Raw genomic sequence first — 17434 nt, 5'->3', positions numbered from 1 at the left:
TTGTTTTAACTTCTGCATCTCATTTGAATTGTTGGTTCGTTTCTTTGACTGGGCCATATCTTCAATTTTCCTAGTGTGGTTCATTATTTTTTTGCTGGTGTCTAGGGATTTAATTACCTTAATTAGTTTATTCTGGAAATTGTTTTCACTTCTTTCACCTAGGATTTTCTTGCTGGATGACTTTCTTGTCTATCTGTTCTTTGACATTCCATTCAGCTTATTCTAGACCAGTAGCTTAGGTTTTGTTTAACAGAGCAGAATTTTTCAGTTCTTGTTTTCTTGTTTCTTGCCCTGCCTGTATGGTGCCTTTTTTCCCCCCACCTTTAGGAGGGTCTACTTAGGTATTATAGACCCCAGCCAGATTTTCCCACACCAAACTGGCCTCCTATCAGGAGGAAAGAGTCACTTGCATCAGTTTTCCCTGAGAGTGAGACCCAGCAGGTTGAAAAACTTTCCTATGAAATCTCTGGACTCTGTTTCTCTTGTCCTGCCCAGTATGTGGTGCTTGTCTGCCTGCGGGTCCCACCAGCATAAGGTGATGCGGTACCTTTAACTTCAGCAGACTCTCCCTGCTGGGGGTGTGGTGGAGACAGAGAAGAGTGTGTAGGCTGGCTTTAATCATTTCAATTTTCCAAACCCAGGGGTCTGAATTCCTTGAGGGATGGAATCCACCTGAGCTGGGCCCCACCCCTCTCCTGGGGAAGGCACAGGCTCCAGACAAGTTCTCAAACAAGCTTGTTTCTGCCTATACCTGGGGCAGTTCCAGCCTGAGAAGCCCTGTTGCTGTATCCAAAGGCAGTCAAACCTTCGTAGAAACACAGCCATAAAAAAGAAAGAGAAAAATCCTTCTCAGAGCAGGACCCCCGTTCCTCAGGTTTGCCAATCAAGAGAATAAGTTGGTACGTTGCTTTGTGTACCTTCAGATCCTATGTGCCCCCTCCCTTCCTTCAGGGCCCAGACCCTTTCAAGTATTATGTGCTATCTGATCCAAAAAACCTGTTTCTTTTTTCTTTTCCTGTCAGCCCTGCCCCCTTAGAGCCGGGGCAAAAGTCAGCAACCTCTGCTTTGACAAGGTTTAGCTGAGCTGGGGGTGTATTTTTGGTAGTCAGAATTTGTGAATTAATTCCACAATTGGAGTTTAGTTGCACTCAGCCCCTGCTGCTGGTAAAGTCCCTTTCCTTTCCCCTCTGGGAAGCAGCCTGTGGAGGAGGGGCACTGGCCGCCGTGGCTTGGGGAACTCATAGTTCTGGGAGGACTTGCAGCCGGTCCAGCTGATCCAGACTGGGGTATGCTGTGTGTCCAGTCACTGATGTGACCCCAGCAGTTGTTCTGTACCATTCCTGGCTGTGTAGTAGCTGTTCTGGAGTATGAACTAAATCCACACCTTGCTAAGCTGCCATCTTGGCACTCTCTACTGAAATATTAAATCTTAACCAGGCCTGGTGCTTGCCAGGGCACTGAAGTTGCTCATTGGCAGCACTCCAGCAGTACAGGTGTCCATCATCTCAACTCACAGCTTTACCATGTAAAGCTTTACTGTGAGCTGCTGAGCAGCTGGCCTCCCCAGAGGACTGGCCATAGTGGGATCTTTTCCCCTGGTGGCTGGGATCCTTCGTGCTGTTTACATAATAAAGTGGCATTTCCTGGGAGTCTCTGCTGTGCCTGAGCCTGTGTTCCAACAATACACGGTACAGCAACTCACTACACAGAGTGCAGAACTTGAATTGATGAAGAAACAACAGATAAAAATTGGGGGGCATTGTACAAAACATCTCAACTTCAAAAATATCAATGTCATGAAATAGACTCAGAACAGTTTCAGTTAAAAGACTAAAGACATATAATTGAAAAAATGAATGAGCTTAGGTTTTACTTTTGCTCTGAAGGATAATTGAGACAATTGGTAAAATCTGAGTAAGATTTATATATCAGATCATATATGTTCATATTAATTTCTTGGTCATGTAAGAGGGTTCCTTGGTTTTAAGAATTACATACTAAAATATTTAAGGGTAAAGGAGCATTCTGTCTGTAACTTACACATAAAAAGTCCAGGAAAAAAAATGCATGTGCATGTTATGGATAGAAAGAGAAAGCAAATGTAGTAAAATGTTAATATCTGAGGAATCCAGTAGAAAAATATTTGGAAATTCTTGGTATTTTTCCTGAAAATTTTCTGTGAAGTCTCAATTATGCCTCCTGTTTCTGGGCCCTGCTTATCAACACCTTACCACCCCAAAACAAAAACAAGCAAAAAAAAGATAATAAAAAGTATACTTTAGCTTGGTCAAAATGAATTATGACTAATTCACAATCAAAGGAGATTTAACCAAATGGTAAATTCTTGGTTGAGTTGTAAAAGAAGTTCAGTATGGAAATTTATGGATGCTATATGTTTTAAATCTTATGTATATTACCTGTTATGAATTTGAAGTTATCAATAATTTCAAACTCAAAGCCTGAGTTTCAGAGGGCTGAAGGAAGTTAAAACGTATGGTTTCAACATTAATTTATAAATGAGTAACAAAAGAAATATATTTAAATATAAATATTCTTTTGATATTTTGATACAGTAAAAACACTGTTTTTCCAAAATAATAAATATTTATTAACAGAAGTCCCTTTTGAGTGTCTTTGGAATTGTAGGTATTAAGCAAATATATGCTGATTTGAATCCAGAGCTCCAAATTCAAAGTATTTTATAGCTATTGCCTGATTTTTAAGATTCCTGTGTGATATTAGGATAATTTTGACAGTCTCTATTACACAGACATAGGAAAACTTAGTGAGGTGGTAAAATACTGAGAAAAAACCTGAAGCTTACATTTGCTACCTCAGACGGCAGACAACGCTGCAGACAGAAAGACAAATTTAAAAATTATGACAAACTCCATATATTCAGACATTCTGGTAACCTTCTAATCCTGGATGACATTATATACTGCTTAAAAACTAATAAAATAAACATTTAAATATCATGAATAAATACAGTCTAAAAAAGGAAAACCATGTTTTTCTCATATAAGAAATAGTTGATTTATACCTTCTCATAAAGTCTTTTTTGTGATTCAAGTTCCAGTTGTCTCATTTCTAGGTCTTTGGTCGTGGTAGCAATTTCTTGATCTCTCATGTATACCTATGGTCAAATAACAAACTGTGAATTCCAAAAAGAATTTGTAAAAATTTTTTGATTTATCTATTAATCATTAATTATGTGATTTGAACAACCCATTAAAAGTATTTGAAATAATAGGAACTGGGTTTGCAAAAAACTTAAATGTCTAATAGCAAAGGATTAAACTATAGCATATTCATATAGCGGAATGCCATTCGGCTATAAAAACGAGAAATAGATCCACATACACCAATACGAAAAAATATTCAATATGTATCATAAAAAAGCAGGTTTCAAAAACAGAATATATAAAGAATAATCCTATTTTTTATAAATATAGGAAATACGAATGCAATTATTCCATTATCTATAGAAATATATCTGAAAAACTTATGCATTTAACCATTTTTAACAGTTTATCTCTGGGGGTGAAATACATGAAGAATAGAGAAGGCTCTTTTTAAAAAAAAAAGTTTATTCTTTATTAAGTCACAATTAAGTATAGATAAGCAAAGAGAAAATAATTACATTTTTCAAATCACATGAAACCCCAGAGCAAACAATAGTTAACATTTCAATGTTCCAGCCCAGATCTCTTTCAGTGTCTTGCAAAACAAAGAGAGTCTCCTGAGTTACAAAAGGGCCAGGGTCCCAGTTCTTGAGGCCACATTCTCACACTGACATTCTAGATGTCCCTGTGTAGGCCGCAGGAGGGGTGGAATGTCCAGCGTCCATTTGCAAAGTGGAGAAAGCCAACTATGAAGAGGTGGGAGGAAGAAACTTGCAGGGGAAGGTGTGTCTTCAGGAGGATCAGGTTTAGAGAAAGATTAAAGAATAAACTACCTAGATAAAGCTGACGACCTGGAGACTGCTTCTTACAGCTAATGCGCGCGTCCCTGATCCATGGGAAATGGACCCCAAGACATGTCCCCCTTAGTGGAGTGGGGTTCCTTAAGCACCCTCCCTTCCCTGCCAGCCCCTGGATCTCACAGCTTCCCCTGTACTCTGGAAACTTTGTCTTACTCTTGGGAGAAGGTTCATTTTCTCATTTATTTTGGACTTGAAAGTTTTTATACTGCTCATGGGTGAGTTTTTATATGAAAAAGACTATCTCCCCTTATTCACAATTAACTTAATGGTTAATTGATACCAATATTTCTATTTTTTGAGAAACAACACTTCATCAAGGACGCAGATAAACTTGAGTAGTTTCTCCCAGCATAATGAAAATATTTAAAATTAATGAAATACAAAAAGAAATAAGAACAGCTATTTGAGGGAAAAAATAAAATAGAATTCATTGTGAACTCTAGGTGTAATGTTTAAATCGAAAGCATTCACCACATTTAAAATGAAAGTAGATAGGGATAATGTATAAGTACTAAGATAAGAAATACAAACCTTTCTTTCAATCTCATCATCCAGTCTTCTTAGTTCCATTTCACGTTGATTTTGCTGATGCTTCAGAAAACGCCTTCTTGCAGCATCTTGTAAGTGCATTTCCTTTCTTTTCAGTTCTCTTTTCACAGCAGCTAGTCTTTCAGTATAAAACACATCAGAAGGAAAAAAAATAAAACATTTCCCAATAAAGATTTAAATAGAAAAATATTAGGTTTCACGACAATGGCTGCCTCCCACCTATTTCCCAATTTAACTGGTACTACAAGTCTGCATTCATGAAGATGACAAGTGGTTCACATATAATTGGCTATCCTTTTATGCTCAAAAAGCCTAACAGGTGTACTATTCAGATTGTTTCAATACAACCAATATCTTTTATTCAAAGGAAAAATACCAAAAAATGCTCCAATGCTTTAAAGGATGATATATGCTCTTCTTTAGAATTTTAGTAGAAGGCTAATGGCTTAATTCAGTAGTTTCTTCTAATCTACATTAGAAATGTTTCAAAAAGTCCCACCCAAGAATAAGAATCAATAAACACTTTTTATAAAAGTGAGAATTTCCTAATAATTAGGTTTAGTCTCAATGTTCACCCTGTAATTTTAATTAATTTAAAAACTTTACCTTATAAACATATTTTTGATTAAGCGTTTAATACTTCTTTCCCTGTCCTCCAAAGTATGAATTGCATAATAAGAGATATTCATTTTGTGTGAACTGTGAAGTCACACAGATAAATGTTTAAAACACAGTTTTAAAAATTATGCTCCACTAAAGGTGATTTATCTCGTACTCTATTAGGAAGCATTTCTACCCACTGTGGACAATAAATATTTTTAAAAAATTTAACTCCAAGTTACCATATGATTCTGTATTACTTCTGAATAGCACAATGTTATAGCATATTCAGATAGCTTTAGTATTAATTATATTTTACTCCATACCAATTTTTTGAAGAGTAGTGTATACAATATCTTTTTACTAACTCAAATATTTGCATAATGGAGTACTAAACTGGATAATGCTATAATTTACTGTTGTTCCTATAATTGTTCATATAATGAAAAAATGAAATAAAATAAAAATTATTCAACTAACTCATATATCCAGAATTTTTTAAGTGATAAAACACCTCTGTCTTTGTTGTATTATCTTTTCTTCTTCTTGTAAGAGCATTTCTCTCCTTGTTTCTTCAGCTTTACAAAGCAGTTCTTGTTTTTGATACCAAGCTTCATCTTCAACTCTTTGCTGGTCTACTTCAGCTTGCATATCTTCAACAGTCTGCCTTAAGTAGATAGTATCACTTACTATAATGAAAATTCTTAAGAAAACTCTAACAAGGCCAAGAACCATGAAAATACGGTATGTCAGGGGTGCAAGGGTAGTTCAGTGGGAGAATTCTTGTCTGCCTTGTGGGAGACCTTGGTTTGATTCCTGGTCCACGCACTTCCCCCCACCAAAAAACAACAACAACAAACAAACAAACAAAAATTCAACAAATGCTGCTACAATAACGGGATAGTCACATGGAAAAATAATGAAATGTGATCTCACCATACAGCATACAAAAGGAAAAAAGACAAAAAAATACAATATGTCTCAATGAGAGGGAGAGGTAAGGGATTTGGGACGTGTGAGTTTTTTTTTCCTTTTATTTATTTTTCTGGAGTGATGCAAATGTTCTAAAAAATGATCATGGTGATGAATACACAACTATAGGATGATATTGTGAACCAATGATATACAACATGTATGGGCTGTGTGTGAAGATTTGTCAATAAAAAAATATATATTTAAAAAAAAATCTCTAAGGCACCAAAAAAAAAGAGCCAGGAATCACATATCAAGTCCAAGTTCAGTGAAGTTTTAGACTTCACAGAGATGTGACAAATCATAAAACCAGAAAAAAAAGTGTTCTTTTTCTGTAAACCCTAATGGAGAACAATTTGGCAATATTTACCAAAACTACAAATACTCTGATCTTTTGATCTAACAATCTCACTTCTGGGAATGTATTCTACTGATATATTTCTATGGATGTAAAAGAACATATGCTGTGTACTGTAGCAAATTGATAATAATACATAGAGAAGAGAAAAACTCAAATGTCTGTTAATAGAGCATTGTCCAAGAAAATGGTACATCATAAATGTAATACTGTGTACTATACTGTAAGGAAAGAATAAGGTGAGTCCCTACATACTAGTATAGAGAGCTCCTAGATACATTTTAAGTGAAAAAAGCAACCTGCATAAAAGTATACAAAATGCTAACTTTGTTGTATATATTCTTATTTGCCATTATTTGCATAATCTCTGGAAAGGTACATAAGAAACTAATAAAAGATGGAGAACAGGGAAAAAAACCAAAAACAGTATGTTATCTGATGAATATGTAATTGATTTTACTTCTATATGTAAGAATTAAATATCTTTAAAGATATTTTCAGCCTTCAAACTCTGATTTTACACAAATACTCAATAGTTTAAATATATTATTCATAAAAAACTTTGCTTATATATGTAACAGATTCCATTTCTTTCAGACAAGGAACAAGGAACAACTATTTCACGAGTACCTCTCTCTTAAGTAATCCAATTCATCATTCCTTATTCTTTCTCGTTCCTGTGTCTGATAGTCCACAATAAACTTTGGGTATTGATTAAATACTGGATATTGCCCTTTTGTCAGTGCGACAAAAACACCAAGCATGCCCTCTGGATGAATATCAGCAGGTGTGGTATCCATGAGATGGTAAACTTCTCTAATTACAACATTTATATCCAAGTTGTTTCGATGGTGAAAAAAATACTGTAAGAAAATTTTTAATTTAAATCAGGATTTATATAACAAAGCACTTAGGAAGAACAGAAACAAGAGTTTAAAAATATATAAATATGAGCTTGTCTTTAAGAGGATATTTTTGTGTATGCAAATTCACTGCAGCTTTCCTTAACCTAAATTTTAAAATGAAGATCCAATTTCATATTTTTAAAATCTAATAACATTCTAAAACTGTGTTATAAACTTTTGAAATAAAACTTTTCCTAAACTGTCAAAATGAAGGCTTCCTTTACAATAGGAAAAAAAAAGTGCTTCAACATTGGAGTATACTCTTTTGCTTGGAGTTCTTCCCCCAAATCTAAAAAAAATAAGACTGAAAATAAACTACTTGATCTTTTAAAAAAGAAACACAAATGTTTCCATATTATCTTGTTCTGTTAAAAGATCAGAATTCTAAAATATACATGTGTACGTATCTTGTGATCATGAAGTAAAAACAAACTTTAATTTGACAGGAACCACAACATTTGAAAAAAATTAATCATTCCTACCAAGAGTTTCTCCTTTTCAAAACTACCCCTAAGACTTTCTGTCAGTTACTTTCCTGCCAAATCTTAAAACTCTGATAGTTACCATTTTGTACCTGTATTAAATATCCAGACTATCACAGACCAGATGGGTCATTGATAAGATCATGCATAGAACAAACAACTAGTCAACGTTAAATGTCCTTTATAAAGGTGAAAAAGCACAAAAACCCCAATATTATCTTAATTCATTTCTGAAGCCATTATTATTACAGGTGCCTGTGATTACCTGTTGAACTGTCTACAAATTGTACAGGGATCTGATCTCCCTAATTCTCTACCGTACCCCTAGCACCTAGTCCTACTGCCTGGCCCACAGTAAGTACTCAACATATAAATGGATTATTGCATTGAAAACTGAAATTTGGGAACCCCCATTTGTGCTGGTTTGAAACTGTTATATATCCTAGAGAAGCCATGTTCTTTTAATACTATTCCAATTTTGTGGTGGTAGATCTATTGTTTAGGGTGGGACCTCTTGATTAAATTGTTTCCATGGAGATGTGACCCACCCAATTGTGGGTGGGACATTTTGATTAGGTGATTTCCACGGAGATGTATCTCTGCCCATTTAAGGTAGGTGTTAACCAACTTAAGGAAGTCCTTCAAGAGGGAACCATTTTGAAAAAAGTTCAGAAGACAGAGACGTTTGGAAATGCAGAAAGAAACACCTCTGGGGAAGCCATTTGAAGCCAGAAGTCAGGAGAGAAAGCCAGCTGACATCCTGATGCCATGTACCTTCCCATGTGACAGAGACACCCTGACCGCCATTAGCCTTTTCTTCAGAGTCAAGGTATCTTTCTCTAGATGCCTAAGCTTGTACATATTTTTTATGGCCTTAGAACTGAAAATCTGTAACTTAATAAATCCCTTTTATAAAAGCACAACCCATTTCTGGTATATTAGCAGCACTAGAAACTAAAATATCATTTAAGAACAAGGATGTTTACCTCGAAATCAGCTTTAAGGTTACAGTTGAGCAAAGGGGCTCTAGAACATGTGTTGTAAGCTACAACAGTCATCAGGAGGAATGAAGGATGATTGGAAAATACATTATCAAATAATTTTAGCCACTCTTCTCTTGTCAGCACTTCTGAGAACACAGTTTCAAGAAGAGGCCATGCATATAACTAAAATAAATAAGGAAAAAATTCATTCGTTTTCTAGGAAAAGTTATAATAGAATTATTGCTAATACTCTACTAAGTTTGGTTTAAGCTATTAAAGTCATTATATTAAATACATAATTATGAAAAGAGTTAACTTGATTTGAACCCTTCATTTATCGATTTTCAGGGAACGCCATTTAATGAAGAAAAAAATGGGATTTTGCTAAAAATACAACATATAGCAGGCTTCTTATTACATACTTTCAAAGAAATACTGTTTCATTTATACCAGAACCAATGGTAGCTTCCAACTAAGTTATGCTATTATAAAAATCTTACACTTCATACCTGGGAAGTTATATCATGGTCCATGAAGTGTTGCAGCAGTTGCTCATCATGAAATGCTAAAACATTTTCTATCATAGTAAGAATATTGATAGGAGGATTAGGAAAATACTCAAACCAGTGTTGACACCAATTGACTATGAAGAAAAAAAAAATGAAAATTTATCTTTCAGTAACTTCCTCTACTATCCAAGGACTATGCAATTCTTAAAAGTATATACTCTTTAAGCCCTCAAATGCCTATGAACAAGGAAAACATAACTTTTTAAATATTAACATGCCCATCAGCACAAACCTACTGAAATTCATACCCAATTCAAAAGTTGAGAAGTTTAGAAAAAATGTTAAAAATTCTCTTCTTACATATTGAGACCAATAAATAAAATCAAATGGATATATACTGTATCCCTAGCCATTAAATGTATGTAATGAGAACAAAATGGTTCCTGTTACTAGGAAAGGGTTGATTGTTCCATAGCCATGGTAAGAAGGAATCATGAGAATTGGTTTTAAATCAGTCTAACTGATCAACTTGTTTCAGTAAACTTGACTTTGAAAACCAACCGATCAGTGAGGGGCACTTTATGAAAGCCAGAAAGGAGAATCACTTCAGCGAATAGGCAACCAAGGCTGACTTCAATTCAATTGTGCTTGTAATCAGTACATTCCCCCAAACAAATTCTTTTTAAAAAACCTATATAAGATCATCAATTTGTTTTGTTCCATAAGCCTATGTCTAACTACCATGGCTTACCATTATTTAAGTAATTTAATAAATTCAGCTTTTTGGTTTCAAACACTGAGTGGTGGTTTTATTCTTTAAGAATAAGATCTTCTCTCTTTTTTCAAATTAGTAAAGAAGGCTTTTCTGAGAAGAATATTGGATTACATGTGTTTATAGGGTCCTTCCAATTCTAGAATTACATTATTTCACTTATTAGTGAGTATTTCAATTTGAGTTAAGAATTAAATCACACATAAAAGCTTGCAAAGAGTAAACTTTGGGAGAAATATTTCAACTTCTTTAGACTGCTGCTTTTAAAAAAGTTAACTTTAAAAGGAAATCCAGTTCATCAACATTTAGTATCTACTACTATGTTCCAGACCCAGCTAGTTCTGGAAATTAAATACACACACCGAGATACATATACACAAGTCCTGGTCCTTTCATTCAAATTTAACTTTCATTAACAGAACATTGTTTCCCACTAGCAAGAGGAAACCCTGTCTTATGTAGTAAAGTTTGTGTTCTTTCAAGTATTTTTACTCTGCTTTAGTTGCACACCCAATAAAAGTATAGCTAGAGGATCTAAAGACAGAACTAAGTGATAAGAGAATAAGGAGAAATGGTAATTGCTTGCAGATCCTTTACTAAACCCAAAGTTAAGAATTTCCTCTTGGTCATAAAAGACACTCCAAAGAATGTTTAAAATTAATTTTAAGGTATGTTCCAAATCATACATAAAAATAACTTTCATAAGAATAAATACAAATTGAAAAAGAAAAACATTAATTTTCCCAAGCGCAGAAAGGGCAAGAGTATCCCCCAATTGTTTCTGTTTTAAGGACACTTTAAGAATAAATTCTTTCTCTGTTCCTTTGAGATATACGTAAATCTTTGAAAGAGCTAAATAAACCTTTTGCCAGCTTTACAACCCAGGAATGTCTTTCTCAAGGGACCTGGTAGTCAGTTTTGAGATGTAAACACCAAGGAAAATAGCACCCTTATTTACTCATTTCCATGAGAGTTTAATTTAGGCATCTGGTTCCAAATTTTAAGTACTTACCTGTTAGAGGGATATAAGTCCTGTTATTCCTTTGGCTAGAGACAACTAGCAAACACAAAGCCCACCATGTGAATGAAGTATGTGTGATAAATGAATGGTGCTTTCAAGTCCTCTTACTTGAGGACCACTATGTAATGCATTATATCTGCTTGGTTATATAAAGGGGTGAGATTACATTCTTTCTGTGCAATCTCTTTTTGCATCACATTCTGGTTTAATGCTTTCTTAATAATAAAATTGTTTTCCACCTTTGTGGAGAGGTTTTCTGTATTTAATTATATTTTGCTTTTAATTATATTTCCCCAACACTATTTTCCTTCAAAATTTCTTCTAAGACCCAACTACACTGTAAACATGAAAGCCATGGCTTATCACAATGAGTGTTAGTATTTAGTTGAAGTATAGGAAATGTTTATTAAATAAAACTCATTTGAGATGCTTGGTGAAAATCCATAGCTGCTCATGTTTATCACCATGGAGGAAACAATAATAAATAATCCCTTAGATTTAGATTTCAGGTATGCTTGTTTAGAAGTGAAAAATCATTTCCTTAGCATATAATTCTATTTCAGCGATGTAAAGAGATTTTATTGGAAATAGAAAACACAGCTTTGCATGACTACCTAAATTAGATAAAAATCTGTTTCTTTTCCTTTTAAAATACCTAAGACTCTAAATAGTACTACTGGCAGAGAAACTAGTATAGTATAACCCTTTTGGACAATCATCAGAATATTCATATTTTATGACCTAATAAAATAAATTTTGGGAATCTACTCAAAGGAAATGATTGTAAATAAGTGTAGAAATGACTGTAAAAGAAACATTGTTAATTTTAATAGTTGAAAAATCAGAAACCATTAAGGGTCCAACAATAGATTAAACTAGTGCATGTACACTATGGAATGCCATAGAGTCAATAAAAATAGTTACAAAGCATATAAAAGTAGGAGAAATGTATATAACAATAAATAAAATAATGATTATAACAATAAATGTCTTTGCTTAAAAAGTATGGAAAAGTCCAGCAATAGGAGAATAGATAAATAAATTATGGTACACTCATAAAATGAAATACTGTGTGATGCAGGAAATAGATTATGTCATTCAAGAATGTTTTAATTAAGAAACCTCAACGAACACACGTTCTTAATCTTAATTGGAATTCCTGTGGGTATGAACCCATTGTAAATAGGTATTTATCAAACTAAGACAAAGAAGATTTAATGATTTGAGGGTAGTCCTCTTATAAGGAATTCATCGATCATCAAAGATAATCTCTGGGGAAGAGGAATATTAAATTTTCTTTTGTATATTTTCCAAATTTTGTCGTTATCAAAGATTATCTCTGGGGAAGGGGAATATTAAATTTTCTTTTCTTTAGTATATTTTCCAATTTTTCTCTTATTATCAGTAGAACTTTATCAAAACAATTACAATGTAATAAAGCAAAACAGTGTACTGAGAAATACACCAAAACAGTTACAACATATGTTTCAAACTCTATTTTTTCTTTCTACTTTTTGGAACTTTATGTTATAATTAAATGCATATCTCTTTTGTACAAGAAAAACACATTAAATATCCACATTCACTGATTAATTTTGTTAAACCAATCTATAATTTGGATCCAATTTACTAACAGTTTAACTGACTGGTTTACTAAAGTGAAAAGACTGGCTCACTTTTTTTGCTTGTTTCAGTCACTGAAGTTTCTTCCCACTAAGGTCAGTTTGGTGTAGGTGATGACGATGAGATGATGAGAGGCAGTAAGCACAAGAGCCGGGGTAGAGGCTCTGGAGTCTGACTGCCTGGGTTCAAATCCTTGCTCTGCCACTAAGCTTACCTTGGGCAACTTAACTTCTCTGTGCTTCAGTTTTCTCATCTGTAAAAAGGAAATAATAACATCTACCTCATGGCAAAGTTGTGAGGATTAAATGAGTCAATAAAGGCAAAACCCTGAGAACGGTGCCTGGAACGCGGGAAGAGTTCAATAAATGTTAGCTACAGGTGGCGGGGAGGACAGCAGCGGACATTTGGGCACTGAATAGGCATGGGTGCTAAGTGCTGTGCATACTCATAACAACCCTGTGAAGAATAACTGACTCTGTACATGAAGATTCTGCTTCCTAATTACTAACAAAATCTACTTTATCATATTATCTCCTACGATACAACTATCCAAATATTCTTATAATAAAAGGTTTATGTATAAATGTCTAAATTGTACATTGTGGCTCTGCCTGTTTTAAACTCTGACTTAAAAGGCACGGAAATCTAGAACTGTTAAAAGTTGCTAAAGGTAAAAAAAAATCAAGAAAATATACAAGGAATCTACTCAGTTTCATTAACAACTTTTTACTTACTTATGAGAGTAGCAGCAACTTCAAAACAGATGAGTTGGTTGTTTTGGAATAATTTTACAAATGGAAATGCCAAAAGTGGAAGATATGGTGTGTCACTAAAAATGGCAGACCAGTGAGCTAATGCAGATAGGGTTCTGTGAATAAAATAAGGAAATAAAGACAAGAAAACAATAATTTATTATTGAAAGTTATTTAAGTAAACATTCATTTGATAAAAAAATTTGATACAGAAGGCATACTTGGTGAAAATTCCCCCTCCTACCCCTATCATCTAGTTCATCTTTCCAAAAGCAACTGCTTTTCAAAGTATAAATTCTTTTAAACAAATCACAAAAGGCAGTCTATTATAAATATGGTTCTGTACCTTTTATCTTACACTTAATAGTATCTCAGAAATAATTCCTATTAGTATATACAGAGCTTCCTCCTGACATTTTACAGATGTGTAACATAGCTTTGTATGGATACATCTTAACTTGGCCCCTACTTTTGGGCATTTAAGTTGCTTCCAATTTTCTTATAAACAATGCTGCACATCGTATGGGCATCATTCTCTATGTCAGAATATAGATGTGGGTAGATTTCCTAGAAGAGGAAGTGCTGGGCCAAAGAATATATGCATTTTAATTTAAACAGCTAGTGCCCAAAGTATTCTGGACAAAAATATTGCCTATTTATTCTTCCAGAAGCAGGGTAAAGCAATGCCTATTTCCTCACACTCTTGTCAATTTATTTATTAAAAAAAAATCTAAATCTTTGCTTTAGGTAAGAAATGATACTTCAGTGTAATTTTAATTAGCATTTCTCTCATTTATAAGGAGGTTAAATATCTTTTGATATATTTAAAGACATTGTATTTCCAGTACTGTGAATTGTATGTTTGATCCACTACGCTTTTTTTCTTGTTGTTGTTGGTTCTTTCAGGCTTAATTACACAAGGATTTCACATATTAAAGAAATTAGCTCTTTGCTGGTCATATCTTCTGCATCTATTTTTGAAGTTTCACATGTGTGTTTTCTTTATATAATTCAAGTAGTATTTTAATTTTCTTCCATCAGTTGTAGTAAAGGCACCATGCCAATACAAAGTGTGAACAACATGGGGGTATATGGGAACATCGTATCCTCTGCATGACTTTTCTGTAAACATACAACTTCTTTGAATTCTTGATAAAACTTTAGATAACAGTTTACATGGTGGACACTGATGTGGGCAGGTCTCTAGCATTGTAACACAAATAGTTCTCATTCTTTACTCTCCCAAGAGAGCTCTTTGCTTGTAATACCTGGGAGAGTCTTCTGCACCACATAGGGTGGACTTGGTTGCAAAAACTGAGGAACTGAGAAGCAGAGAACTGGAGCCTCAGGTGGAAGTCTGCAGCCCACAGGAGTGCACTGATGGGGAGATGGGGACTCTCCCTCCCTGTTCCCTGAATGTTGTTGCCAGTGCATAAAAGCTACATGTGTTTGTTTTGGAAACTTTTTTCCATGTAGAGATTTTTATCTGTAGCTTGTTAATCAATCTCCCCTGGATCATCACATGCTTAGAAAAACTTCCCTTACTCTGGGATTATAATGATTCCTAATACCTTTAAGATTTCCTTTTTTTTTTTAACTTCTTGTTTTGAAATAATTTTATTCTTACAAAAAACTGCCAAAATAGACTTCCTGTATACCCTTCACCCAAATTCCTCTAATGTTAGCATCTTGCATAAATATAGTATATTTATCAAAACTAACATTGTACAATACTATTAATTAAATTACAGACAATTTAGATTTCACCAATTTTTCCACTAATGTCATTTTTCTGTTCTAGGATCCAATCCAGAATCCTATATTGCATTTGGTCATGTTGCCACAGTTTCTTCCAATCAGTGAATTACCCATCCTTTCCTTATCTTCCATAACACTGATGCTTTTGCAGAATACTGGTTAGTTATTTCAAATACTATACTCGGTACGCCTTATTACTAGTGATTTAAAATTTAAACACTTGGCTAAAAGGGTTATGTGCTGAGTTGGTCTACTATAAAATTACCATTTTTCCATTTGAAAATAATTTATATCTTGGGGGAGATAGTTTGAGTCTACACAACTATCCTCTTTTTTGAGCACTTCCTTACTTTCAGGTACAACATCCCAGGCTCATTCTGTATTCTCCTTGCCCTAGCCCTATGATCAACCATTTCTCCAAAGGGTCCTGGTTCCTTTTATTGGATAATGGGATTAGAAACAAAGATCTGGGAACTAGGTATATTCATGGTTACTTGGGTATCATTGCTTCTAAGCCCTCTCAGCAGACAGCTTAGAAATAAATGTATGTTTACTAACACCTGCATACACACACATCTACATTTATTTCTGTGTCTATTTACCTACATACATATTAACAACTCTCACCTCCAATTCCAGTCTACCAGCATGAGATCCATTCTAGTCTTTGCCTTTTATTTGTAACTTCTTTCTCTGATAGTAAGAAACTTGCTCTTATCTATAATATATTTACTTATCTGGTCCACCATAAAATACATATAATTGTTAACCCCACATATACTTCTAATATTTTTATGGTTTCATTAAAAAAAATTAAATCGTTAATTTAACTGGAATTATCTTGATTTCAATGTTTTCTTTTTTTCCGGATGGCAATCCAGTTATTCCATGCCATTTTTGGCATAATCTATCTTTTTTTTTTTTTTAAGCAGGCAGAAAATTTATTGAGTATGTATGAGAGGACATTTAGGCACTCTCACAAAGAAAGAGGTGAGAGGCGAGAAGCCCTAATACTGTGGGACAAATGCTTTTATAGTTTTTGTTTTTGTTTTTAATTCTTATTAACTATTTTACTGCCCTCCCCTTCTTCCTCTTTTGTGACACAGATGACTCACTCAGGTGGGGTCAGTTGTTCCCCAGGTGCTGTTTATTGCTGTTCTCCTCAGAGATATCTTTCTCCTTGCCTCCTGAATTTGTCCTCTACTAAAAAGCCAGCCACCACCCTAATTCTGAGCCTGCCTCAACTTCCCCTTCAGAGATTTCTAGTTCCCTTAACCTTTTCTTTTTTTAACATTTTTATTGTAAAATATAACATACATACAAAAAAGCGATACATTTCAAAGTACATTTTAACAAGCAGTTATAGAACAGATTTCAAAGTTTGGTATGGATTACGGTCCCACAGTTTCACATTTTTCCTTTTACATGCTCCAAGATGCCAGAGACTAAAAAGAAATATCAATATAATGATTCAGTAGTCAAAATCACTTGTTAAATCCTAACTTCTCTGTTATAACTCCTCCTTCTCCTTTGATCCTTCTCCCAATCTTTAGGGATATTTGGGTCATGCCCATTCTAACTTTTTCATGTTGAAAAGGGATATGGGATAGGGGGATGGAACTGGTTGATATTTTTGGAGAGACTGGTAAGTTTGGATTTCAAGACTTATCTGGCCTAGGGACCATCTGAAGGTTTTATAGCTCCCTTAATCTTAAGGGAATTTGGGCTGTTGGTCTGTTTTCCATAGATGCTTTAAGCTGTCAGTGGGTCACAAGCCCTACTTGTGGGAGCACAGAAGTCTCTGGCTATGCTTCTGAGGGTGGCTGGTTGAATGTGGAGCCTCTGGTGAGAAGTTTGGTATAATCTATCTTTTCTCCAAGGATCTGAAATGCCACTTTCATTAATAAATAAAAATTCTGAATGTATTTTAGTCTATTGCTGGAATGTATGCCGATCTATTTATCTGCTAGTACCAAATAGTTCCAGTTACTGTAGCTTTATAATTGTTTTTGATATTTGCTAAGGATAACTCCCACTCATTATTATATAAATATAAATTATTTTCTAAGAATTACACTTTATGGTTAATGCGGTGAACAAAATAATGGCCTCCAAAGATGTCCATATCCTAATCCCTAGAACCTTTGACTATGTTACTTTATATG

The 17434-nt window shown here is 34.3% G+C and overlaps 1 protein-coding gene across 7 annotated transcripts in view; it reads right to left on the bottom strand.

Annotated features, from left to right (window-relative positions):
- Positions 1–17434, bottom strand: part of TBC1D31 (TBC1 domain family member 31) — a 110755-nt gene that overhangs the window by 50154 nt on the left and 43167 nt on the right. For 6 of the 7 annotated variants that reach the window (XR_013178465.1, XM_077167572.1, XM_077167569.1 and 3 more), the window contains 7 exons: positions 13494–13627; positions 9344–9477; positions 8838–9017; positions 7095–7327; positions 5649–5801; positions 4517–4652; positions 3044–3136 (listed from right to left, as the gene is read on the bottom strand). Coding sequence is in view for 6 of the 7 variants with exons in the window: in XM_077167572.1 (XP_077023687.1) it covers positions 3044–3136; positions 4517–4652; positions 5649–5801; positions 7095–7327; positions 8838–9017; positions 9344–9477; positions 13494–13627 (1063 nt within the window). In the remaining variant the exon portion in view is untranslated. The remainder of the gene's footprint in view (positions 1–3043; positions 3137–4516; positions 4653–5648; positions 5802–7094; positions 7328–8837; positions 9018–9343; positions 9478–13493; positions 13628–17434) is intronic. The other variant, XM_077167570.1, reaches the window with a different exon arrangement.

Source organism: Tamandua tetradactyla, chromosome 6 (genome assembly GCF_023851605.1).
Source record: "Tamandua tetradactyla isolate mTamTet1 chromosome 6, mTamTet1.pri, whole genome shotgun sequence".
NCBI lineage: Eukaryota > Metazoa > Chordata > Mammalia > Pilosa > Myrmecophagidae > Tamandua > Tamandua tetradactyla.
The sequence above is the reverse complement of the archived record's forward strand: the minus strand, read 5'-3'. Positions and strand labels throughout refer to the sequence as shown.